The sequence below is a fragment of the Mesoplodon mirus genome (assembly GCF_964341445.2).
Source record: "Mesoplodon mirus genome assembly, chromosome: X".
NCBI lineage: Eukaryota > Metazoa > Chordata > Mammalia > Artiodactyla > Ziphiidae > Mesoplodon > Mesoplodon mirus.
The window spans coordinates 106907357-106932952 of record NC_138981.1 but is presented as its reverse complement, the minus strand read 5'-3'; the positions used below and the strand labels follow the sequence as shown (position 1 = coordinate 106932952).

General features: G+C 39.8%; 1 protein-coding gene across 3 annotated transcripts in view; it reads left to right on the top strand.

The window, feature by feature from the left end:
- TENM1 (teneurin transmembrane protein 1) overlaps nt 1-25596 on the top strand; it is a gene marked incomplete at both ends in the record, with an annotated part of 603322 nt that overhangs the window by 438637 nt on the left and 139089 nt on the right. For all 3 annotated transcript variants that reach the window (XM_082610702.1, XM_082610701.1, XM_082610700.1), the window contains 3 exons: nt 6233-6352; nt 11002-11263; nt 16125-16392. In XM_082610702.1, the coding sequence (XP_082466828.1) occupies nt 6233-6352; nt 11002-11263; nt 16125-16392 (650 nt within the window). The remainder of the gene's footprint in view (nt 1-6232; nt 6353-11001; nt 11264-16124; nt 16393-25596) is intronic.

Genomic DNA, 25596 nt, shown 5'->3' with positions numbered 1-25596 from the left:
TGCAATCACAGGGGTACTATTTAATTCCCTGAAGTAGTCAATTATCAGACAAAACTCTCATGATGAGAAGGTCGTAATTCACAATCCAGAATGCTGGCTTCTAATAAATGAACTGTTACACAGGAACCTCAAAGTGGTCTCTGAAACCCTTGAAGTAGTGCTGTGGGATAGGCTGGAAGTATTTTACAACTTCATATAAAAATATTTGGGTTGAAATTCGATGGAGCTTTCTTGAGCACATGCTGTGTACACCAGACACTGGGAAGGAAAATCATACCATCCCTACCCTGGAGTGACTATCTAATGAGAAAGACAGACCTATATAACTCTCATCCAAGACAGGCTATGACAAGTGCGATAGCACAGATATGAGCACTAATGAGCATAATAGGGCTGGGGAAGAAATTAACATTTATTTGGGACAGATAAATCAGGTTAAGACATATTTTTCCATTTCATAATCTCTGAGTTTGAAGGGATCCTACAGTTCATCTTGTAGTTCAACCACCACTTTGTCATGACAGTTTCAACATGACTCCCCAAACTGCAGTTTTGCAAACCCTATTCCAGAGGTTTGTATGGAAGTATTAAAAATTCATGCCTCAGATTTCATAATGGTGAGATTGTGAACCAGTTGGTGACTTGCCTGCCTTTATACATGTGGTTTACACCTCCTGGTTCCTTCCTCAGGAGTTCATACACCTTAACTGGCTTAGTATATACTGTTTTTGCTTTCCCTAAAGTTCCATCTTTAGCACCATCAACATCACTTGGGAACTTGCAAGAAATGCAAATTCTCAGGCCCCACTCCAGACCTGTGAATCAGAAACTCTGGAGGGTAGGCCCAGCAGCCTGTGTTTGAACAAGCCTTCCAGGTGATTTTGGTGCATGATCAAGTTTGAGAGTCACTGGTGTATACGAGAGAAAGATAACCAGAAAGGACTGAGGACCAATACTACAGCCCCAAAAGTACACTCTTAAAAGAAGATCCTTTATTCATTGTGTGCCACGATGGATAAGAGGGCATCATAAGCCTTTTGTCCCAACCGCTCAGAGGTATTTGCATTCCAGTAGCGCCCCCAGAAACAGCAGTGATTTAGCCCAAATGACACAATCTACAGCTGTGCAATGTTACGGTATAATAAGCCCGCGGAGAAGATGTCAGGAGAACCATGAAACCACACACCTCACATGCAGCAGGTTTCTGTCCCTTGGAGATTTGAACCAACTGACAACTCACTGTAAAGAGGAATTTACAGGGCAGGATTCCAACGCCACTGAGCAGAGGATTCACATAGCCTCTCTCAGCCCAGTCCTTCTCCATGCTATCTCTTGACCAGAGCTGTCAGCTGCGGAAAGGATTTCATCTGTTCCTGTGGAAAAAACAACCTAACCTGTCCACCTGCTGCTAGATCCCCTGCTGGCCAGGTCCTTGATTTTGAATGTTACCCTTCAAAGGTTGCTTATGCTCCTGTTAGCAACAAAAGCAAATAGCTATAACTTCCCTAGCCCTTGAGCCTCATTTTCCTTACTAAAGATTTTAATCAGAAATACCATGCAGTAAATTACATCTTCTTTCAGCAATTTAGTTTTCAGCCTTGTTTTTCAAACCAACTTTTGTGCTTGAGGTTAATGTTTTTTGCCTGAGGTGTTGAATGAATATTGGAAATTTGACACCAAAGACAAAAGACAACAAAGAAGGGAAGAAGAAAATGAAACCAAGAATTTATTGAAGGCTAGGGATAATTTGACTATGCCACGAAAATAGCAAATACAGAATGAATTAGACCTTTTGCATCAGAACTGTCTAACAAGCAGCTTGTTAGTTAAATAAGCCTCTTGGTAAAGTGTACTCTGACTTGCATTTCCCAAGATGCCCTGTTCTTCAGACCAAGCTCCAAACACCTAGAGGATTCAGCATTTAGTTAAAGGGAGAAGCAGTTCCTCTGAGGTTGCTGCTTTAGCATAGCGACGGCAGGTAGACAGCTTGGCCTGTATTATCCAGAGAAGAAGAAAAGAGACACTTGTGAGGGGTGATCTTCCCCATACCTCTTTTTAAAGTCACATTGGACACGTTCATCCAAGTTCAAGTTATCTTGCTCTAACCCACAATAGCAGGGAGAAGTCCTTGTTTTTAGAGGTTCAAGGAAGCAAAATATCCCATCCAAGTTTGTGGATCAAAGAAGGAGGGCCCCGGACAAAGATGGAAAGCATGCAGTACCCGCCACTGAGAGTACACAAACACACACACACAGCCAACACAAAAGACAGTCACACTGGGTACATACCTACTATACACATGAGCAGGGCCAGCTTCATGATAGTCCAGACAGTAGCTTCTGTAATCTAGTTTGAAAGGTTCAGAAGAATTCCGTATATTACTTAATTGAAAAAGTTTCAGGAAAAGACAGGTCCTTAAAGGTTTAGGACTCAACGTTGAACTTTTTCATGTGGCAAAAGTTTAAGAGTTCAAGATGTTTCCTCAGGACAGGCCAAGGGCAGGCCAAGTATGACTGCCTCACTTAAAGGGTGATTTGAAGAAGCTGGACAGGAAACAGGGAGGCACGGCAATTGGGCATGACAAAAAACACGGAAAGTAGGATTGTGGGATTACTGAAGACAGACCCCAGCCATAGATGCCTCACTGCTTCAGCAAGGATCTAACCTAGGAAAAAGGTGAATTATGCAGGCCACCTTGGATATTGGAAACATAAACAGATTATATACATGGGGGAGAAAGTATATTTTAGTGGTTGCGTAAATCAGGAAAAATAAAGCAGATACAAGGCTACCCCCCACAATTATGAAGAAAATTGTGTTTAGAAGCTGGAGCGCACAAAGCGGCAATTGTGCCGTATGAAGTGGCACAATACACCATATCTGCCAAGACTATATCTGAAGGTTCCCTAAGGGCCATCTGGAGCTGGAGTAGCCTGGGGAAGCGAGCAGACTTGAGAGCATTCTTTTTGAAGTGGAGAGTTTGCCTGAGAAGACTTTTATCCTAGGTTTCTGCATGTAGTGCCAATCCAAATTACTGCCAATTAAAAAAGAATAATACTGTCCCGAAATTTAGACAACTTATACTGATGCAGGATGACTGATGGTGGTCAAAGATTATAGTAAGTACTAGTAACCCAGGAATGAAAGGAGCTAAGAGTTATTCTTGTGAAAAAATGGATGACATGGAGTGTATAAATAATGGAAGCAAATGCAGCAAGATACAGGGAATCTTAGAACATTTAAAGTCTAATACGTTACAAAGAGAGTTCAATGCTGATAAATGTAAAATAGTAAGTTTTATGGGGCTTTATCATATGCTGTAAGTTGGTGTGGATCATAAAATATGAGGAATAAAAAAAGTAGGGGAGTTGAAAGACAAGTCTGAGCATTATTTATGAATGATGAGTGAAATGAATGAGAACAGGTAGACAATGTCTTGAATAATGATGACTTTGATGAGTCGTTATCACACAAATCTGTGTGCTTCATAAAATATGAGGAATATTAAAGAGCAGAGGAGTCAAAAGACAAGTCTACTCAGAATGAGATACAGAATGAAGGAAGAGAAGAACACAAGTGCACAGAATAATGATGACTTTTATGAGACTCACTCACCAGCCTGGATCCTTCATAAATATAAGCTGTATAGAAAATAAAAGAGCAGCAAAGAGAAGAGACAGGTCTGTGTCTGTCATAAAATATGAGCAAATAATGTCAACTAGGCTTGACAAAATAAAAACAAAAATAATTGAGCCTAGTACAGCTGTGGGGAGACACAATGTCTAGATTAATGTGAACAAATAAAATAAGTGTGTGTAGAATTGTCTTGCCAGTAGGGAATCAGCGACCACCTAAGTAGGCATCATTGTTGAAAAGCCCACCTTGTTAACTGGTAAAGCCTTGGCAAGTTCATAATTAGCCCCTACCACACACCCCCAAAAGCCATCAGCACATAGGGCTCAGGAAGCAATGTTGAACTGATCTTCAAATGAAGGTGGCCTCACTAATGCACATCTCTTCTCAGCCCCTCTGGCTCCGATCCCTGTGTAGTTTGCAGGAGATTTTCTCAGCTGGTTTCTACTTAATCTATACCCAGTTTGTCAAATTTTGCTTTGTAAAGACCTTCAAAATGTTACTGTACAAAACTAGAGACATCCTTCTCTTTTCATGTCTTGTTACATTGGATTTAGAACCAGGGACCAGATCTGTCAGGATTAGTTCAAAATCCAGAACTCGGTGACTTTCAAATATCTTCTCTATTAGAACAAATGGGATTTCAAAATCTCCCCAAAAAGGAACTGGAAGAATCAGACAAGGCAAAGCAAGTGCCAGTGTGCCACTTGCATGCCATTCAGAACCATTATTTACAGAATTCATAAGATGGACAGCTCATTGGAAAGAAGAAACCCACTAATTTATGTCAGAACTAGGAATGTCGGTCTGAAGAGCTCAATAAAGAACTAATAGCAACAATTATACTAGTTTAGCTTTGTGCAATACTTAATGGCTTATAGTTTGTGTTGGGGGAAGGCTTTAGGTAATGCAGGATAAATCCTATCAGTATAACATATCCCAGTTCCTCTGATTGCAATAGAATTTAGTAGTGATATTTATTGGCTATAACATATAACATAAGCTTTGGCTGGTAACTGTCGTTTGCTTTTTCACAGTTTTTTTTTTTTTTCTCTTGAACCATCTTTGTGGCCAAGAGCCTTTAGACACATTGCCTTGACTTGCTGATTGAAAGAATCTATAATGCCAGGGTGGAATTATTATGGTTACTTTGGAAAGTCATGTTTGCCCAAATCACATGGCCCCTTTTAATCCAAGATTGAGCTTGCCTGGATACCCTGAATCTCACTTGGTGAAAAAAATGACATTAATGCCCTAGGAAAAATCATTGACCCTGCCCAACCTCTTCAACCCTACCAGCTCCAGCTATAAAATGCACGTTCTAGAGCTCAGGGCTGCCAACGCTAGGACTGGACTCTGGTGAGACCCCTTCCCCCCAACCCCAGTAACAATAGACAAGTGAAAAATCTGTGCTTGGGGGTTGCCCCTGGGCCTTCTTAACTGCCAAGCTCCTAAACTTTGTTACAACTTGTTGGCCAAGCTAGAGCTGAAAGTATACTCGTTTTAGTGGACTATGTCCCTGGGAGACAGCTCTGTTAAGGGCTAGTCTAATGGAATCCCCTTATTTGGCAAAGATGAAACTCATTTGTTTAAAGGGAAAATCTCCTGAAATATTTTATTTCAATCAGGCCAGAGAAACATGGTACTATATAGTCAGGGACCATGTCTCTTTTGCAGACTTTAACTGTTAAAATTTTCCCAACTAAGTCTGCTTTTTTTTTAAAAAAATATTTTTCCAGAAAAAGCAATTTAGCAATATGTATTAAGAGCCTTAAAAGTGTTCACACCTATGTATGTAAATGCATAGAAAATGCCCTCAACAAAGTGATATTGCTGATTACCTCTGGGGAGAAGACCAGGAACTGGGAGGGAGGTGGTCAGCAGGGACTTTAGTCACGTCTACAGTGTATTTATGTATTAACTAATTTTCATTTTAATTACTTTTAATAAGAGAAAAGTATCTTTCCACAACTAGGACTATCTCCCAAGGAAATAATAAGAAATTCAATGCAGGAAAAAAATAAGAAACAACTAAATATCCTAAAATAGGGAATGGATTAAACAAGGAATACTGTTTTAGGGCTATATTATATAATATCAAAATGATATATTAAGGAATTTCTAATTACATTGGACAATGTTAATAATATACTGCCAACTTAAAAATATCAGGATTCATGGGCTTCCCTGGTGCCGCAGTGGTTGAGAGTCCGCCTGCCAATGCAGGGGACACGGGTTCGTGCCCCGGTCCGGGAAGATCCCACATGCCGCGGAGCGGCTGAGCCCGTGAGCCATGGCCGCTGAGCCTGCGCGCCCGGAGCCTGTGCTCTGCAACGGGAGAGGCCACAGCAGTGAGAGGCCCGCATACCGCAAAAAAAAAAAAATCAGGATTCAGAACTATACCGAGTATAATCCCAATTTTTATTGGTAAAAAAAGATATTCATACCGTCACCAAAATGTTATTAAAAGTTACTACTCGTTGGTGAAATTATTGTTTTCTTTGTTATACTGAACTGTGTTTTCCAAACTTTCTCCAACTTGGCTTCTAGAATCTAGTTTCTGCATGCTTTTATATTTGCCTTTGATCTTGTGTTGCAGGCGTGCTTGTGTGATTCGAGGCCAAGTGATGGCTGTAGATGGAACCCCTCTAGTAGGGGTGAATGTTAGTTTCTTGCACCACAGTGATTATGGGTTTACCATCAGCCGGCAAGATGGAAGGTACGTCAATACTGCTTCTGATCATTGTGCGGGCCAAATACCGACTTCTAGCCATGAGTCAAACCAGGGCTCCAGTGATACATTGTTTATAAGCCCATCTTCCTTCAAGCTGTATCTAAAAAAGTCATCAGTGTTATTTATTTCCTCTATTCTCCATCTAAATCAAACCAAGTTTAACTTCTAACCAACCCTGTACTATTACTGTCAAGTCTTCCTGAAACCCTGGCCATGTGGAAAGTCGTCTAGCCTTCATCTAAGCCTTCATCATTTATAAATCCAAATTCAAAGTCCAGTGAGATGATGCAGGTAATGAAGCATTGAACACCTAGGCTGTTCCTTCCATGATAGCCTCAAAATATTTCAGAGATAAAGTTGTCCAAAAGGTTTCTTCCAAAGGTATACAATTCAACCACATTAAGACATTAAAAGAAAAAAAAAATGTGTCCTCCCTAGACTGCCTGTTTTACTAGTGGCTATAACAGGTCGAAAAGCATGGCCAGCTTAACCAATTTCCCTTGGTGTCTATATAACCATAGTGATTTAACCTTAAGCACCAACCACCAAGCTGTTCTCTAAGGGCTTCCCCAGGTTCTCAGAGACCTGGAAAGCAAGACCACTAGTTAAATCTTTTCCTCCTGGAAAAGGATTTACTCACAAAAACATTTTTGTTGCCATCTTTCAGGTAGACATTTGTTTAGAATATTTGAGTCAATAGGCCCATGTATCCAGCTTAAAGGTACCTATTTTTAATTCTCAGGAACATTGTAATGATGGCTTTGAGGTACCCTAGTCTCCAGATGGCTACCCTTGAAATGTCCTACTGATAACAAGCTGCTTCAGTACTCATATAAAGAGACCTATTGCCTTGAAGCTTTATCACAGTGTAAGAGACTATGTCATTTCAAGAACCTAAAGTCAGACCTTATTATTAGTCCTAGCCACTTCAGAATTGTTAATTGTTCAACTTGGGCTATGCTGAATTTATTTTTTCAACTGCCTCTCAAGAAAAGGCTTACAAAAACTAGTTAAAGAAGATAATAAGGAAGAATTTAAACCTACTTAAGAAAAACTTTTTAAGATTTTAGGAAATTATATGAATTATTTGTATGTAAATTATATTGCTAATTAGTAATGAGCCATCTATTCATTATAACAAGCTCAGCAGAACTACCCTGGGAGCATCTAGTCTGAATATATATATATATATATATATATATATATATATATATATATGCAATAAAAACTATTTCCTTTCAAATATTCTATAATCAGAGCTCTCTACTAATTCAAATGGGCTTTTCTCTCAATTAGATTGAATGAGGGAATTTTGGTAGTTCATGCACCAGTAGCTGGTACAGAAAACTGGCCTCTCCCTTGCCAGCAGGTTCAACCATGTGCCAGAAATTGAGAAATGGATTATTTCTTTAAATAGAATATGCCCACAGGGACATTTGGCTTCTCATGGAGAAATGATGGGCCTTAGGTTTTTTAGCTTGTTTACAAAGGTTTCAGTGAATTATTCAATATTCACAAAAGAACCTAAAAGAAATGTGATGTCTAAAAAGTCTATAAATTTTCTGTTTCCAGTTTACAGAAAGCATTAAAGAAGGACAGTTTTTATTGTTATTTTTGTGGTTTTAATCTTAAGTAAAATGCCAGGACCCTCCCACTGAGCTCACTGTGAGAACTAGGTTTATATAGATGACAGATACTAGCCAGAGTCTCCTCTGGCAGTAACTCTTCCCTCAGGCTCCACAAAGGGTGTAGGCATTCAAAATATGTACCCCAAATGCCAACCAGACAGTCCCACTATCATCTCTTAGACATAAAGTGACAGTGTGATGAGAGTTTCCATTTATATGTCTCTGCTGGTTGCTACCTCAAATTGAGTTAAGTACATTTCAGAAGTAGAATATCATAGGGGAACTACAGATCTTCCTCAGTTTATGATGGGATTACATCCCGATAAATCCATCGTAAGTTGAAAATATATATATATATATAATATATATATAATATATATATAATATATATATATTATATATATAATATATATAAATATATATACAGTTGGCCCTTGAGCAACATGGATTTGAACTGCATGGGTCCACGTGTGGATTTTTTTCAATAAACATGTATTACAGTACTACACGATTCGCAGTCTGTTGAATCCGTGGATGTGGAACTGTGGATATGGAACCCTAACCCCCCACGTTGTTCAAGGGTAACTATAGAGAGAGAGGGAGAAAGAGATTTCAAGGAATTGCTTATGTGATTGTGGGGATTGGCAACTCCAAAAACTGCAGGGTAAGCTAGCAGACTGGACTCTCTCGGCAAGGAGTAGATGCTACGTCTGCAGTCTTGAGTCTTCCTCTGAAAAACTGCAGTTTTGCTCTTTCAACTAATTGAATGAGGCCCTTCCACATTATCAAGGGTAATCCCCTTTACTTAAACTCAGCTAACTGTAGATATTAACCACATCTACAAAATACCTCCCCAGCAACACCTAGATTAGTGTTTGATTAAATAACTGGGTACTGTAGCCCAACAAAGTTGACACATAAAACTAACCCAACACAGGATGCTTAGGGGAAGTTCCCAGGAGAACTTAAAACTCAGTATCTGCTTATGGAGATAATCAAAAACTGGCCTAGAGTTCATTTGAACTACAAGAGAAGACATCTGTAAATTTAATAGGGCAATGGATCTGATTTGAGAAGAAAGTTAACATTTGTTGAGTCCCTACTATGTGCTTGGCTCTTAAGTCTTTATCTTATTTACTCACTTATGGTAGTAGCTGAGTGATAGACCATATTAGCCCCATTTTACTAATGAGGAAACTGAAGTTCATGAAGGTTAAATAATTAGCCCAAAGACACAAAGTTAACATGGCAAAGCTGAGATTTGAACCCAGGTGTGTACGAAGCCAAAATCACATTCTTTCTACAAAACAAGACGCCTGGCCTGTCTGCTTAATCTTTCTAGAAGTAGAGAGTAATTCCCAGGTACATATGTTCTTGTTTGGGTAGTTTATTTTGTTTTTGTGTTTGCATTTGTTTTTGTTTTCAAATAAATAAGCAGTTCAGTTTTAAGGACTCGAGCTGAGGTTTGGGTGAAGCAAATAAACTTGCCCAAGGACACAGTTGAATCAGTGTAGAATGTGAACCAGAGAAAAGGTCTCTTGACAAGTAACGTCGGATTTTCCCCCACTACGCTTGCCTTAAACTGCTCCTGTATTATCATGAATTCAGCCTCTCTGTCTTAAACCATAAGCTGTTTGGGGTTTTCTTTTTTTACTTCAAACCTAAATTATTTTCTAAAGCTAATGCAGTTCTTCAAATCCTCTTTTTGGAAACTGCCTTAATATTACAGCTACTTGACTGAAAAAGCAACAATAAAAAATACAGTATTAGCTATCCTTTGTTACTGTCCACTTATCTTTACATGAAAGATTTCTGCAACAGGACACAATTGGTAATACTATAATAAATATAATAAATGTCATACGAAGGGAGTGGTGAGATATCCATAATTAAGTCTGATTCACTATCAGAGCATTTTACCACTGAAAAGTGTTTTAAGAAAGTTCTTTTTTTTTTTTTTAACACAGAATTGTTTACATCTCTCTCCTGTGGATTTAGGTTGCTTTGAATATTAAGGAGCATCCATTGCCCTTTATCCATTTTTAAGATATAATGATAATATTTATCATTATCTTGTATACATAGTATTTTATGCTTTTTGAATGCTTTCAAGTACATTATCTCAAAGACATCATTGTACTTAAAAGAGCAGGAAGGTAGAGCCATCTAGTGCAGAATGAACTGAAATCTGAGTCTATTATGCTCCAGCTGAAGAGTCATTTCAGAGACAACATCAAGAGATGGACTTACAGAAGAGGTAGTCTTGTTTAGTCAGAGATATGGAAGGAGTTGTCAGTGGAGATGGACAGGGTCCATTACAGACTTCCTTACAACAGGAAACAAAGAGGCATTCTAGAGCGAACCAGAAATCCTAAATCTAGAGTTCAAGTAGAATCAGGAGCCAAAGTGGGTAGCCAGCTGTGGAGGGTTCAAGCATGGTATTGTTCAAGAAAATTTCACTGAACAAATTTCCTCAGCTGGTATCTCTCTCCAGATGACATCTCAAAGTCACCATCAGGTTTCTGACACTATGTTTGTGACTGTGAACAAGGTATTTAACCTTTTGGCTCCTTACTTCTATTGAGTTACATTATAGGAATTTTTTTTAAGATGAATAATGCAGCATATTACAGATGTTGCTTAATGTTCATTGGCCATCTTTCAGTTCTCTCTAGCACAGGGAGTAGCAGTGATGTCAGATTTGGCTTTGCAGAAATACGTGCAGTGATTTTGTTTAAGATAGCATTAAAATTGATTTATAAATCCTAGGTGAATATCAACTGGTGATGTGGAATTTTTTCTCACCAAGTCTACTGGATAGTGAAAAGAACTCTCCATGGAATGAATATTTAGCTAGACGGAATAGAAGGAATAAAATAGAGAATACAAATGGATATAGTTGCATCCCCAAAGAAGGAAAGAGCACTGAAATTACCTGTTTTTTAAACTTTAAGTTTATTTTAGTTGTTCATTTGGTTGAAACTGTCTTCTGTTTTGCCTTCTCAGCTTTGACCTCGTAGCTGTCGGTGGTATCTCTGTCGTCTTAATCTTTGATCGGTCACCTTTCCTACCTGAGAAGAGGACACTCTGGTTGCCTTGGAATCAGTTTATTGTGGTGGAGAAAGTGACCATGCAGAGAGTTGTATCAGACCCACCATCCTGCGATATCTCCAACTTTATCAGCCCAAACCCTATTGTGCTTCCTTCACCACTCACATCATTTGGAGGGTCCTGTCCAGAGAGGGGAACTATTGTTCCTGAGCTGCAGGTGGGTACAGTGACCTTGAAAGTATAAAGTCATAGTATCCATGGGGTGCTCAACAGTGTATAATGGCTAGATTCCTTTTCCTGGTACTCCTGCCAGCCCTATAATGTGCTGCCCTTTATTTTTCAAGAGAAGCCTTCAAATGTAATCTCTCTGGCACACATTTGCAAGGTGATTGGCCGGGGCTATAAGGTGCTATCTCTGGCCATGGGACAAAGCAAGATGAACTAGCTGTCATGAGGATTAGACCCCAAACCTTGACCTGATGAACACTGTGCTCAAAAGAACAAAGCTTGCTGGCTCAATAGTGATAACAGTATAATCAATGAGGTGGGATCATTTGTGGTTCTGAAATTAAAGCTCCTTAAGAAATCTAGTTTTCTTCCACTGTCTAATTTGCGTCTGCTGTCGTTATTCTTAGAAGTCATAACAACTCCTCTTGTTTAGCTGTGTTTAGTAAAGGTAGTTGTCAACCCTATGCATTTTGTCTAACACTGCTTTTTAAGTGTTCAAGCTTTATAGTCAGAGGAAGACATTTTTGAAACTTCATATTTTAGGATTCCTGAACATTTTTCTTTTCTTTTTTTCTTAACATCTCTATTGGAGTATAATTGCTTTACAATGGTGTGTTAGTTTCTGCTTTATAACAAAGTGAATCAGTTATACATATACATATGTTCCCACATCTCTTCCCTCTTGCATCTCCCTCCCTCCCACCCTCCCTATCCCAGCCCTCTAGGTGGTCACAAAGCACTGAGCTGATCTCCCTGTGCTATGCGGCTGCTTCCCACTAGCTATCTGTTTTACATTTGTAGTGTATATATGTCCATGCCACTCTCTCACTTTGTCCCAGCTTACCCTTCCCCCTCCCCATATCCTCAAGTCCATTCTCTAGTAGGTCTGCATCTTTACTCCCTCTTGCCCCTAGGTTCTTCATGACCATTTTTTTTTTTTAAGATTCCATATATATGTGTTAGCATACGGTATTTGTTTTTCTGTTTCTGACTTACTTCACTCTGTATGACAGATTCTAGGTCCATCCACCTCACTACAAATAAGTCAAATTTGTTTCTTTTTATGGCTGAGTAATATTCCATTGTATATATGTGCCACATCTTCTTTATTGATTCATCGGATGATGGACACCTAGGTTGCTTCCATGGCCTGGCTATTGTAAATAGAGCTGCAATGAACATTTTGGTACATGACTTTTTATGAATTATGGTTTTCTCAGGGTATATGCCCAGTAGTGGGATTGCTGGGTCATATGGTAGTTCTATTTTTAGTTTTTGAAGGAACGTCCCTACTGTTCTCCATAGTGGCTGTATCAATTTACATTCCCACCAACAGTGCAAGAGGGTTCCCTTTTCTCTACAACCTCTCCAGCATTTATTGTTTGTAGATTTTTTGATGATGGCCATTTTGACTGGTGTGAGATGATACCTCATTGTAGTTTTGATTTGCTTTTCTCTAATGATTAATGATGTTGAGCATTCTTTCATGTGTTTGTTGACAATCTGTATATCTTCTTCGGAAAAATGTCTATTTAGGTCTTCTACCCATTTTTGGATGGTTTTTTTTTTTTTTTTTGATATTGAGCTCCATGAGCTGCTTATAAATTTTGGAGATTAATCCTTTGTCACTTGCTTCATTAGCAAATATTTTCTCCCATTCTGAGGGTTGTCTTTTCGTCTTGTTTATGGTATCCTTTGCTATGCAAAAGCTTTTAAGTTGCCTTAGGTCCCATTTGTTTATTTTTGTTTTTATTTCCATTTCTCTAGGAGGTGGGTCAAAAAGGATCTTGCTGTGATTTATGTCATAGAGTGTTCTGCCTATGTTTTCCTCTAAGAGTTTGATAGTGTCTGGCCTTACACTTAGGTCTTTAATCCATTTTGAGTTTATTTTTGTGTATGGTGTTAGGGAGTGTTCTAATTTCTTTCTTTTACATGTAGCTGTCCAGTTTTCCCAGCATCACTTATTGAAGAGGCTGTCTTTTCTCCACTGTATATTCTTGCCTCCTTTATCAAAGATAAGGTGACCATATGTGCGTGGGTTTATCTCTGGGCTTTCTATCCTGTTCCATAGATCTATATTTCTGTTTTTGTGCCAGTACCATACTGTCTTGATTACTGTAGCTTTGTAGTATAGTCTGAAGTCAGGGAGCCTGATTCCTCCAGCTGCATTTTTCGTTCTCAAGATTGCTTTGGCTATTTGGGGTCTTTTGTGTTTCCATACGAATTGTGAAATTTTTTGTTCTAGTTCTGTGAAAAATGCCAGTGGTAGTTTGATAGGGATTGCATTGAATCTGTAGATTGCTTTGGGTAGTAGAGTCATTTTCACAATGTTGATTCTTCCAATCCAAGAACATGGTATATCTCTCCATATATTTATATCATCTTTAATTTCTTTCATCAGTGTCTTGTAATTTTCTGCATACAGGTTTTTTGTCTACTTAGGTAGGTTTATTCCTAGATATTTTATTCTTTTTGTTGCAATGGTAAATGGGAGTGTTTTCTTGATTTCACTTTCAGATTTTTCATCATTAGTGTATAGGAATGCCAGAGATGTCTGTGTGTTAATTTTGTATCCTGCTACTTTACCAGATTCATTGATTAGCTCTAGTAGTTTTGTGGTAGTATCTTTAGGATTCTCTATATATATTATCATGTTATCTGCAAACGGTGACAGCTTTACTTCTTCTTTTCCGATTTGGATTCCTTTTGTTTCCTTTTCTTCTTTGATTGCTGTGGCTTAAACTTCCAAAACTGTGTTGAATAAGAGTGGTGAGAGTGGGCAACCTTGTCTTGTTCCTGATCTTAGTGGAAATGGTTTCAGTTTTTCACCATTGAGGATGATGCTGGCTGTGGGTTTGTCATATATGCCTTTATTATGTTGAGGAAAGTTCCCTCTATGCCTACTTTCTGGAGGGTTTTTATCATAAATGGGTGTTGAATTTTGTGAAAAGCTTTCTCTGCATGTATTGAGATGATCATATGGTTTTTCTCCTTCAGTTTGTTAATATAGTGTATCACATTGATTGATTTGCGTATATTGAAGAATCCTCGCATTCCCGGGATAAACCCCACTTGATCATGGTATATGATCCTTTTATTGTGCTGTTGGATTCTGTTTGCTAGTATTTTGTTGAGGATTTTTGCATCTATGTTCATCAGTGATATTGGCCTGTAATTGTCTTTCTTTGTGACATCTTTGTCTGGTTTTGGTATCAGGGTGATGCTGGCCTCGTAGAATGAGTTTGGTAGTGTTTCTCCCTCTGCTATATTTTGGAAGAGTTTGAGAAGGATAGGTGTTAGATAGTATTTAATGAGTACCTTGAGCGGGTACACCAGTCCTTTCACAGATATTAGGAAGCATGGGTCTCTTTCAATACAAGTTTTCAAACTGCTCTAGGATTGCATGATTCCTTAGGGAAATGAAATACCATGGTGGTGAGTGTCATGCTATCCTTCACTATTGTACTTCTGCCAGCACCTAAGAAGATAGAGCCAGTGGACAGCTTTGGTATCAAATAGCTAATGTAGGGCTTCCCTGGTGGCGCAGTGGTTGAGAGTCTGCCTGCCGATGCAGGGGACACGGGTTCGTGCCCCGGTCCGGGAAGATCCCACATGCTGCAGAGCGGCTGGGCCCGTGAGCCATGGCCGCTGAGCCTGCGCGTCCGGAGCCTGTGCTCCGCAACGGGAGAGGCCACAACAGTGAGAGGCCTGTGTACCGCAAAAAAAAAAAAAGCTAATGTAGAGGAAGAAAAACTGAGCAAAGAATAGACAGAAGGGATTTGTGCCCTCAGAAAGAAAAGAATGACTAGAAATCCTAGACAGTATGAGACAGAGAGTATTTAACAATCAGTTCTACTATGTGCACCAGTTTGGAAAAGGAAGAAGGGACAAGGTTCTAAGATAAAAATGAGTAAGGGCAGAAAAATATCCACACTCTCCACGTCCCCTTAAATGTGTTAAATAGGATGGGCTCTTTCTTCAACTGTATTTGGAAAGTTGAAAGTCACAGAATACAAGATGTAGTTTTAGTGACCACTTTTGGTTAACTCCATCCATGCTAACAAACAAATAAGTAATAGTAATTAATTAAGGAAACCAAGAGTTATTTTCACTCTGGGACCAACGTTTGTAAAAGATTTGCAGAGGAGTTAATGGGAGTTATTTGCTTCTCAGTCACAGGTGCCAGCTTGGAAAAACTTGTTGCTAGCTATTGATACATCCAAACACAGAGAAATATGCAAGCAAAATTTGATTAAAAAGTTGGCCCTCGGGGTCATTGCAAAGCTCCAAAGAAGGCAAGTTTGATGGCATCAGGAAAGATTAGTTCTAGGGACACCATATTCTCTGTCATAAAATATCACTTGCTGGGGCTACTTCCAGAGTCCTTCCTCTTAGAGAGTCTAACCTGAATAAGAGCTACAACAGTGGTTTGTGATATATAACTTAACACATCGAACAAGCTTTTGTGTCTGAATATATGAGAAAAAACCTTTGATGGAACCCATAGCACTGAAATCCTTGACATTCAGCAGTGTGATCTTCTCCAACTCCTACAAAGCAATTTTTGGAACATTGTTGAAAAACCAAAATTGTTATTTTCACAGTCTCTCCTGGAAGGAGAAAAAGGAGAGCAATCCTCAGGATAGGCTGGACATCTTGTCCGCATGCAGATTTGGTGCAAAATTCGAAACCTATGGTCATGTAGCCTCACAAAGATTCTAGACCAAATGCCTTGACATCCATAATCCCTTTAAGCTCTCTCCTTTGGCATGTTTCTAAGACAAAAGCATGCAGTATCCTTGCCTACCTGTGACCACTGATAAGAGCCAATGTGACTTTTTTTCTTTCAGGTTGTACAGGAGGAGATCCCCATTCCTTCCAGCTTTGTGAGGCTGAGTTACCTAAGCAGCCGCACCCCCGGGTATAAAACCCTGCTACGGATCCTTTTAACACATTCAATCATTCCCGTGGGGATGATTAAAGTACACCTCACAGTAGCTGTGGAAGGGCGACTCACACAGAAGTGGTTTCCTGCTGCAATTAATCTTGTCTACACATTTGCCTGGAACAAGACCGACATCTATGGACAGAAGGTTTGGGGCCTGGCAGAGGCTTTGGGTATGTTGAAATAATTCTGTGTAAATAGCAGTGCTGTGTTCACAAAACAGAAAGTACTAGCTGCATATTAATTTGTATTTGGAATAATTATGGGTTTTCTTCTATTTGAGGGATCTAAGGCACTTTTTCATTTAAACACTCCCTTTGGGCCTGTTTAGAGTTCCCTTTTGACACATTTTTGCTTCAAAACGATTTTAGTTCCTCTTTCATCATGGCTGCATACCAGTGGAATCACACAATATCTGACTTGTAACTGTCTCCAGCGCTGAATGTTGCCTTCTAACTGTGACCTTTGGTGTGGTGTTCTTCAGGTCACATTTTCATATTTGACATTTAGACTGTCATTTCCACTTAGAAAACACAAAATTTTAACTTACAACCCTCTCCATGTACTATCTTTTATGCCTAGGATAGTTAGACTCCATTAACTTGTTACTGTGGTAGGTTAAATAAAAAGTCATCCTGCCTTCCTAGTCCTTTTGACTTTAAAACCTAGAATCTTACAAATAGCGGGGACCTTAAGAGGTCCTTGGGGGTCTACGGTCTTCAGATATTTAATTCCTTCAGACAAACGGCATTTTTTTAAAAATGAGACTGAGACAGATTTGCCAACTTTTTATTTTGCCAAGTAAGAATATTTTTTAAAGGAAAAAAAAAAGCCCCTACAATCTACTAATGCCTACCAGTACCATAATTTCATCAAGGAGGAATACCTTAACATCAAAAAAAGGAATAGTCTGTCTTAAGAAATGATAGTAAGCAATCTAATACTGATGCTCAGAGAGACAGACAGATAGGCAGAGAGACACCGATGTCTTTATTTCTCTCAGTCTGTAGAAGACAGTGAAAACTTCCTAAGAGACCTGACAGGTCTTCAGAACCACAGTTAGGAGCCATTGACTCTTGTGCCTTCAGGCAGTAGCTCATGGAAACCACCCTTGGACAGATGAGAAGACTATTTTTAAAGTTCTCCAGAGGAGATCTTTTCATATTCTCCCTTGGAAGTGTCTATCATGGTATAATCCGCATATAACTGACCTATATTTCTTAGACTACAGTGTGTCAATTTCCTCTCTTTCTTTCCAGAGGGAAGCATAGGGAGGGGAAAAAAAAGACTGGTGACTCTTCTTTGCCCAAGAGACCCTCATATATTTAAATAATCAACTCATCTCTGTTGGGCTTTATTAGAATACAAGGACCATGGAGTGGTTCAGATTTCCTCAGTTAGTGAGGAATTATTGTAACGACACAGGGGAAAGTAAGGAAGGAACAAGAAAAGGCATCAGCAGCCTCAAAGGTGGGCCTCATCAAATTGCAGCCTGGCTCGGGATACATTGTAGTCCTAGAAGATCAGCATCTGCTCTGTCAGCTGAACAACAGCTCTGGTTGTCCCCTCTGCAGCAGGAGTCCACTGCTTCCCACCATGGAGACCCAGCCATACTGATGACGGAGCTCATCACTTCTCCCGTGGTACTAACTACCCTCTTTTTCTCTCAGCTCTTACCAACTCCATGATCTGGTGTCTTGCTCTGTATCTTGCATTCAGATCTCTCTTACAATATTGGGTTTTGTCAGCCAATCGCCATGCAGTAGAGAACATCCAAAGGCAGAGCTCTACCATTAGGCTAACTACCAATGAGGTCGGTGGCCAGCCTGTGGAGTCCTGCCCAATCCCTAGTCCAGTGAGTGTAGTGATGAAGAGAACAACTCTGGAGCCAGACTCCCTCCCTGAGTTCAAATCATCCCTTCTCTACTTACTAGCAGCTATGCAACACTGGGTAAATTACTTAATCTCCAAATGCCACAGTTTTTCCATCTATTAAATGGGTATCATAAAGAGAATGTTACAGGTTATTATGCTATGACGATTAAATGAGGTGAGTGAGTGCTGGTTGCTGGTATGGTCAGCATATTGGAATCACAAGGTATATAGCATGGCGCCTATGCAGGTGTTTGTTGCCTCAGCTTCTCTAATAAGGGAGCTGTGGGCTTAACAGGTAGGTACTGTGTTAATTATTCTCCATTTGCCCTCCCAGACACACACACACACACACACACGCACATGCACACACAGTCTCTTCTGTGACCTTCTCTGTGCTTTGAAAGACTGGCTTCTATGGACCACATTGCCTGGACTCCTTTGCTCTCTGGCTTCCCTCTTGATTTGGTCAATGGATGGCACCATCAGGAGACAGCAGGGTGGAAGGAGAGAGAGGTCAGGGTATTTATCCCTCTCCCTGCTTCACTGCAGTTCTGGCAGTGACTACACTGGAAGATGGGAGCTCCTGTTGAGTAGCCCCTCCTCCAAATCCCCAAGCTCTCTCTGGTCTCCTGTATCACTCCCTCCCCTTACCCCTCTCTGCAAGCCCAGACAGCTTCCCAATGTTGCCAATCCCTGGGTGGGTCACGACCCTTGTTGATTCCCTTCACCCTGCTCACGCCTCTTTAAATAGTCCCTTCATACAACTCTTTGCTGTGAACACTTCTGAGTGTGATATCTGACTCCTGCTGGGAGTCAAATATCACAGCCTGGCTAATGCCTACTCAAAGCCTCATGTTCCCCTCTCCAGGATATTATCCTAAAGCCTTTGCTTCACTAGAATAATCTAAAATTCCTCTAACTTTTCTCCATAGGGCTTTGTTTTCCAATTCTCTGTGGCTTTCCTCAGAACCCTTGCCAAGTTGTGAGATTTGGGGGTTTTTTTGTTTTTATTTTATTCTTAAGTTGTGACACTTAGCAATTTACCCAGTACTCTGATGAAGAGCTGACCAAGACAGTGTCTAGCAGTCATTTCTTGCTAGGGTTCACATAAATGCAACTCAGCCTGACTTTTTTTAAAAAGTAACAGCTTTATTGAGATATAGTTCACATACCATAAAGTTCACCCATTTAAAGTGTACCATTCAGTGGGTTTTAGTATTATCACAATGTTGTACAACCATCACCAACATCTAATTCCAGAACATTTGCATCATCACCCCACAAAGTAGCCCTATAGACACTAGCAGTCACTAGTCACTCCTCCCTCCCCTCCAGGCCCTGGCAACCACCAACCTCCTTTCAGTCTCTATGGATTTACCTTTTCTGGATATTTCAAACAAATGCAATCAGATAATATGTGGTCTTTTGTATCTGACTTCTTTCAGTTGACATAATGTTTCCAAAGTTCATCCATGTCATAGCAGGTGTCAGTCCTTCATTCCTTTTTATGACTGACTAATATTCCATTGCATAGATATACCACATTTCATTTATCCGTTCATCAACTGGTGGACTTATAGGTTGTTTCCACCTTTTGGCTATTGTGAATAATGCTTCTATTAACATTTGCATACAAGTATTTGTTCGAATACCTGTTTTCAATTCTTTGGGGGATATACCTAGGAGTAGAATTGTTGGGTCATATGGTAATTGTTTGACTTGTTGAAGAGTGGCCAAACTGTTTTCCACAGTGACTGCACTATTTTATCAACCTCACTTTATGCATAAAAATGTGTTATACATCTTCCTTTTAAATACTCCCAGTGCTGAAGATTCTAAAATTTTCCTCCTTGTTGTAGTTAAGCACTCTTAATGACTTAGTTTCTGATATATCCATGGATGATTGAATAAACAACTAAAACACAAAGAAAAGCAAAGATGTTCTAGTATACACACCAGTGATGAAGGCTTCATCCGTATTGTTTGCCTATGGATGTTGTTTTACTTCCTATTTCTACAGTTATGTTACTGGTCAAAACTTGCTCCAGCATTCTGACTATAAACATGGCCTTAATTAATATGCTGAAATATATATTGTTGGTTCCTTTTTAAGGCTAGTAACAGTAATAAAAGCAAGAGACAATTGACTCACTCAGAAATATCCAAGGGAGAGGGAAAAAATGTTCCTCGTGATGTTTTATGTGTACTTAAGGGACATTTTTTTTTTAGAGTAGAGAAAGAAAATTGGCAAGGATCCCAAGGAAAACAGCCAAAATAATTTCAGGTGTGGTACCTAAGATGGAATATGGATTATTTACCTTGTAGGAAGTGTTCCTGATAACTTAATCATGGTTAAAGGGATTTTATTTACTACCTAGTCTCCATTTCCACTTCCGCGGAGACTAAGGGAATTTTCCTGACAGTGGTAAAGCATTAGGATGAGTGGTAGAATGAAGATGGACAATCTACTTCTCTGAAGATGGATTGTGAGTGCCTTAAGAATATAACAGACAATAAATAGTTCAGGTGATAAATGGATGGAGACAAAGGGATCAAGTATGTTACCATTGAATTCACACCTTAATAGATATGATTGAATCTAAACAAAGAAGCAAACATTTAGTTGTACTCCTAGCCATATTTTTTAATCACTTAACTGATGTTAGAAGAAACAGGCTAAATTTTGCACCAGATATTAACAATGGTACTATATATGACACTTCTCAGATTTGCTTCAAATTCAGAAATCCTAGTATAGGCTTTTGGTAGGTAGAATAATAGCCACCACCTCCCAAAGATGTAAATATATTATGTTACATGGCAAACGATAATTAAGGTTACAAATGGGGTTAGGGATGCCAATCAGCTGACCTTGAGATGGAATGATTATCCTGGATTGTCCAGGTGGGCCCACTGTCATCACAAGGGTCCTTAAAAGTGGAAGAGGGAGGCAGAGGGGAGGTCAGAGTTAGAGGATAATATAACTATAGAAGAAAGGCACAGCAAGATGCAGTTTTGCTGGCTTTGAGGATAAAAGAAGGGAGCCAAGGACCAAGGAATGTGGGTGGCCTCTAGAAGCTGGAAAAGGCAAGGAAATGGATTCTCCCTTGGAGCCTCCAGAAGGAACTCATCCCACTGACCCCTTGATTTTAGCTCAGTGAGACCCTTTTCAGACTTCTGACCTCCTTATCTATAAGATGATAAATCTGTCTTGTTTGAAGCTTTTAAGTTCGTCATAATTTGTTACAACAGCAATAGGAAACAAACCTTGACCACTATTCTTACAGTTCCAGTTATAGCTAGGATTTTAATTAAAACTATGGCTTGAAAGATCTCCCACTCTTCTTCCTTCCCATGCCAGTTAAGTATGAACCTCTCCCACCTGTTTCTGGGTGATGGAGAAAGAGATCAGATTTAAACAAGCTGAATTTGAAATGATGGTGAATATCTAAGTTGAAATGCCCACTTAGTGTGAAATGTGGGACTCTTGTTTCCCCCATGGCTCAGCTGTGGGAAATTGGTGTGATCTCTAAGGGCTAGAGTGTCATAAAAGAAGAATAGATTGTTGAGAGACAGGCAAAATGAGAAAAGGAGTACTTGAGATCCTAGGGTATCCCACCAGTTTTTACAGTGACACAGATTTTGCAACTAGAGGGATAATACCAGAGTGAATAAATTACCAACAGAGGTTGTGTGAACTAATTCCTTGGAGAAGTATCAATGGCAGCTGATAAGATTGATTAATCCAAGTACAATATTGATCAAGTGGAAGAAGAATAAAATCTCCCTCAGGGTTGCAATACAAAAACCACAATCACTAGTTCATCCGGCTTAAAGATTTTGTTGTCTGATACACAGACAAGACTCCCCTGCTAAAAACTCCATGTGAGCATTTGAAATAATTTGGCCTTAGTACTTTATTCTCTGGCTCTAAATAAGGTATGATATCTGGAAATCATTGTATATTAGTTAGTTTCTTTCCCAACTCTGCTGCTTGCAAAACTGTAAAAAAAAACTTTTTTAAGTTCACAGTGCTGTTAAAATTCTAGAGACGGCTTATTTAATTTGACAAACAGGCTTGTTCAGGGGCTCTGATCTGCATCCATTATATGAATTTTGTCAAAATAATTCCCTATGTCCGCCTGTGTCCGCATACCTTATCAATATATAATAACGCATTCTGCCCGGTCTTCATTTTAATTAAATTAAACTGCAGTGGTTTGGAGTCCTGGAAGTGCAGGAAATCAGCCATCTGCCTTTAGTAGCACTGCTATAAACAATTCTATTTTTCTTCAAGGTTATTGGCAACAACAATCGCATAATTATTTAGTACAGTAGTTTGGCAAGAAAGAGTGGTGTTTCAGGGAGAACTAGACTGCCTAAAGGTTCACGACGCAACGGAGTCTGTCTAAATTGTGTTAGAGAGAAACAGGGCAACATTAATGGTAATAGGCGCTAAGCTAAGTTTGCTTTGTGCACACAAAACATCCCCAAGAATGAGGCTTTAGTGTTCATAAATTTCCCTTCAGTAAAACCTAAGCAGGCTGGTCAGCCAGAAAAATAGCATCCACTGAATATTTCGATAATAAATGGGTAGTGCTTTACAATTTACAAAGTTCTTTCACATACATTTTCTCATTTTAATCCTTATAACATTCCTGCCTGATAGGTGTGGCACGATGAATATGATCTTCATGTTACAGAGCGGGAAACAGGTTCAGAAAGAACAAGTGACTTGCCGAAAGACTGTTCCAGAGCAGGGATTCAAACTCGGGTCTCCCAGTCCTGAGTTCTGCATGCCTTTTACTGCTGCCTCTCTTCACTAAAGGGACCAACCCACTTTACTGAGTACCCAATTCAACGCCCCAGTGGCTTTCTGTCAAAGAAGCTAGCAGAGATAATAATCTTTCATCATTTCTCCCCACTCATGAATTCGTAATCATTCACTGAGAGCAGGGCTGTTTTATCCATTCAGCTTTATAGGCACAGCACCAAGGATGTGAGTTTTTCAAGGACCTACAAAAATCTTCACAACCTGAAAAATAAATTTATTGGCTGACTAAGAAAACCAGGAATCAACATTAATAAATCGATTAAATAAATGTCTGCAAAATGGAGCATTATGTCAGCTTGTCCACTCCAACTCAGTTTTCACACTTACACATGAAATGTGTTTAATGTTGGATATGGGTTGTGGGTTGTATCCATTTTAATATTTCTCATAAAATGTGAGACCGGCCCTCCGAAGAGGACCTAGAGCTTACCAGGGTTTTTAAATGACCCTTGATTGACACTCTGGTAAGCAAGTGGTCTGTGCCCATTTCAAACTGCTGGTCACACCCAGTATTAGACTGTGAAATCCATTTGGTGAGTCAATCAATATTTTTTAATGGAATAAAATGGAATGGAATGGAATGGAACATAAGTGAATAGAATAGAATAGAATAGAATAGAATAGAATAGAATAGAATAGAATAGATCAGAATGTAAAACTATGAGGAGAGTATGGTTTTGGAAAACTTCCTTTCACTTATACATGTGTGTATGTGTGGGTCACATTGTTGGGTCACAATTAAATGACTTTCAGGCATAAGAATTTGAAAGCCATTGGCAAGGTAATATAGTCGAGACAGAAAAATTAAATGATTTACCAAACCATATGGTTTATTTTCCAAGTCAGCATTTATGACTGTTCTTGCCTCCCAGGCCCCTCTACCAACCCATCTCAGGGCATTATGGCGATATCTCTTCAAGATTAGGTGACCATATATATAATTTGTCATTCAAACCAGTATACTCTTGAGAGTGAAAGAGGATGCTGTTAACAATAGCATAACTGGATACTGTTTGGGGCCAACCAGGATACATGGTGCTTCTGCTTCAAGGTTATCCCTAGCTTCCAATCCTTATACCTTAAATTCAGAGCAAATAAAAGGTTATTTATGTAAAGCACTTCTGAATCATGGGTCTTGCCCTTAATAGCTGTGATCTAGCATAGAGGTAAAAGGCACTTGCTAAGAAGTGACTGGGTTTGAGCTCTGGTTCTGCCATTTACTACTAGTCAGATGACCTTGGACTAGTCACTTCACCTCTCTGAGTCTATTATCTCATCTATCAAATGGGAGTAAATATATCTTCCTCATGAGCTTGCATGAGTCTTCAAATTAGGTAATATACACAAAAATGTATTTAACTGTTAGGTGTTATGCAAATGTCAGGTGATATTATTTTAAGGAGGCCATGGATGAAAGTTCCAAAAGGCAGGTAACCCTTCAGGGTATGGCCTCTCTGACATGACAAATTATCCTGCCCTGTGTAATATCCACTGTGTCTGCAATGCTTAGCAAATCACCTGCCTGGCACATAGAACTGCTCAGCGAAGGTTTGCTGAGTCATTAAATAACCAGCACCTTTCTTTCCATTACAGTATTGCATCCCCTTTAATCAATCACATTGTTTCAAAGGATAGCTAGTCCATTTTCAAGGTGAATCCATTTCTTAAACCCCCTCCCAAAGAAAAATGCCTAAATACTGCTAGAAGGTAGTAACCTTTTGTTTTCTTTTGTACTGGGTGAGGGGCGGGGGAGCGGGGAAGGGGTTGTTCTTTTTTTTTTTTTTTTTTTTTTTTTTTTTGCGGTACACGGGCCTCTCACTGTTGTGGCCTCACCCGCTGCGGAGCACAGGCTCCGGACGGGCAGGCTCAGCAGCCATGGCTCACGGGCCCAGCCGCTCCACGGCATGTGGGATCCTCCCGGACCGGGGCACGAACCCGTGTCTCCTCCATCGGCAGGCGGACTCTCAACCACTGTGCCACCAGGGAAGCCCTGTTCATTTGTTTTTGATGCACTACCCAGACACTGACTATCTAGCCACCCTGACCTTCTTTCAATCTCCCAAAGATATGAAACCTCAAAGCCTTGCCCACATGCCGTGCTCTCTGCCTAGAATGTTCTTCCCTGTTCTTCATGAGGTAAACCCCTTCTACATGAAGAGGCTTTCCCTTGTCTTCCCATTCCAACTTAAATTCCCTTGTTACGCTGTCTCATAATACCCTGCGCTTTCCCACCATAGCAGTTATCATGATTTGTGTGTGTGCGTGTTGTCTTGTTTCATATTTGTTCCTCTCGCTAGAATGTGAGCAACGCGAGCTCCACTGGGGGGAGTGCTATCTTGTTCTGTCTTATTCCTTCTCACATTCCCAGTGCCTGACGACAGGAAGTACTCATTAAATATCGTGAATTTGTTCACCCTGCCTTCTGTGGTACACAGGTCATCTGGGTTCCGGGTTCGCTTTTATGCAGCTAGGCTCGGACAAAGCAGCCCGAAAAAAAAAAATTCTTAGGTAAGTTGTCAGTGTACAGGACCTCTTGGCCAAAGCGCTGTGTGGCTACCTCACTCCTGGATGCTTTTTACCTTTTCTACCTGTATTTTCTCTTCATTCAACTACTGTGTCGATTTTAGCACTATGATGTTTAAACTGGTAGGGTTATTTTTGTAAACCG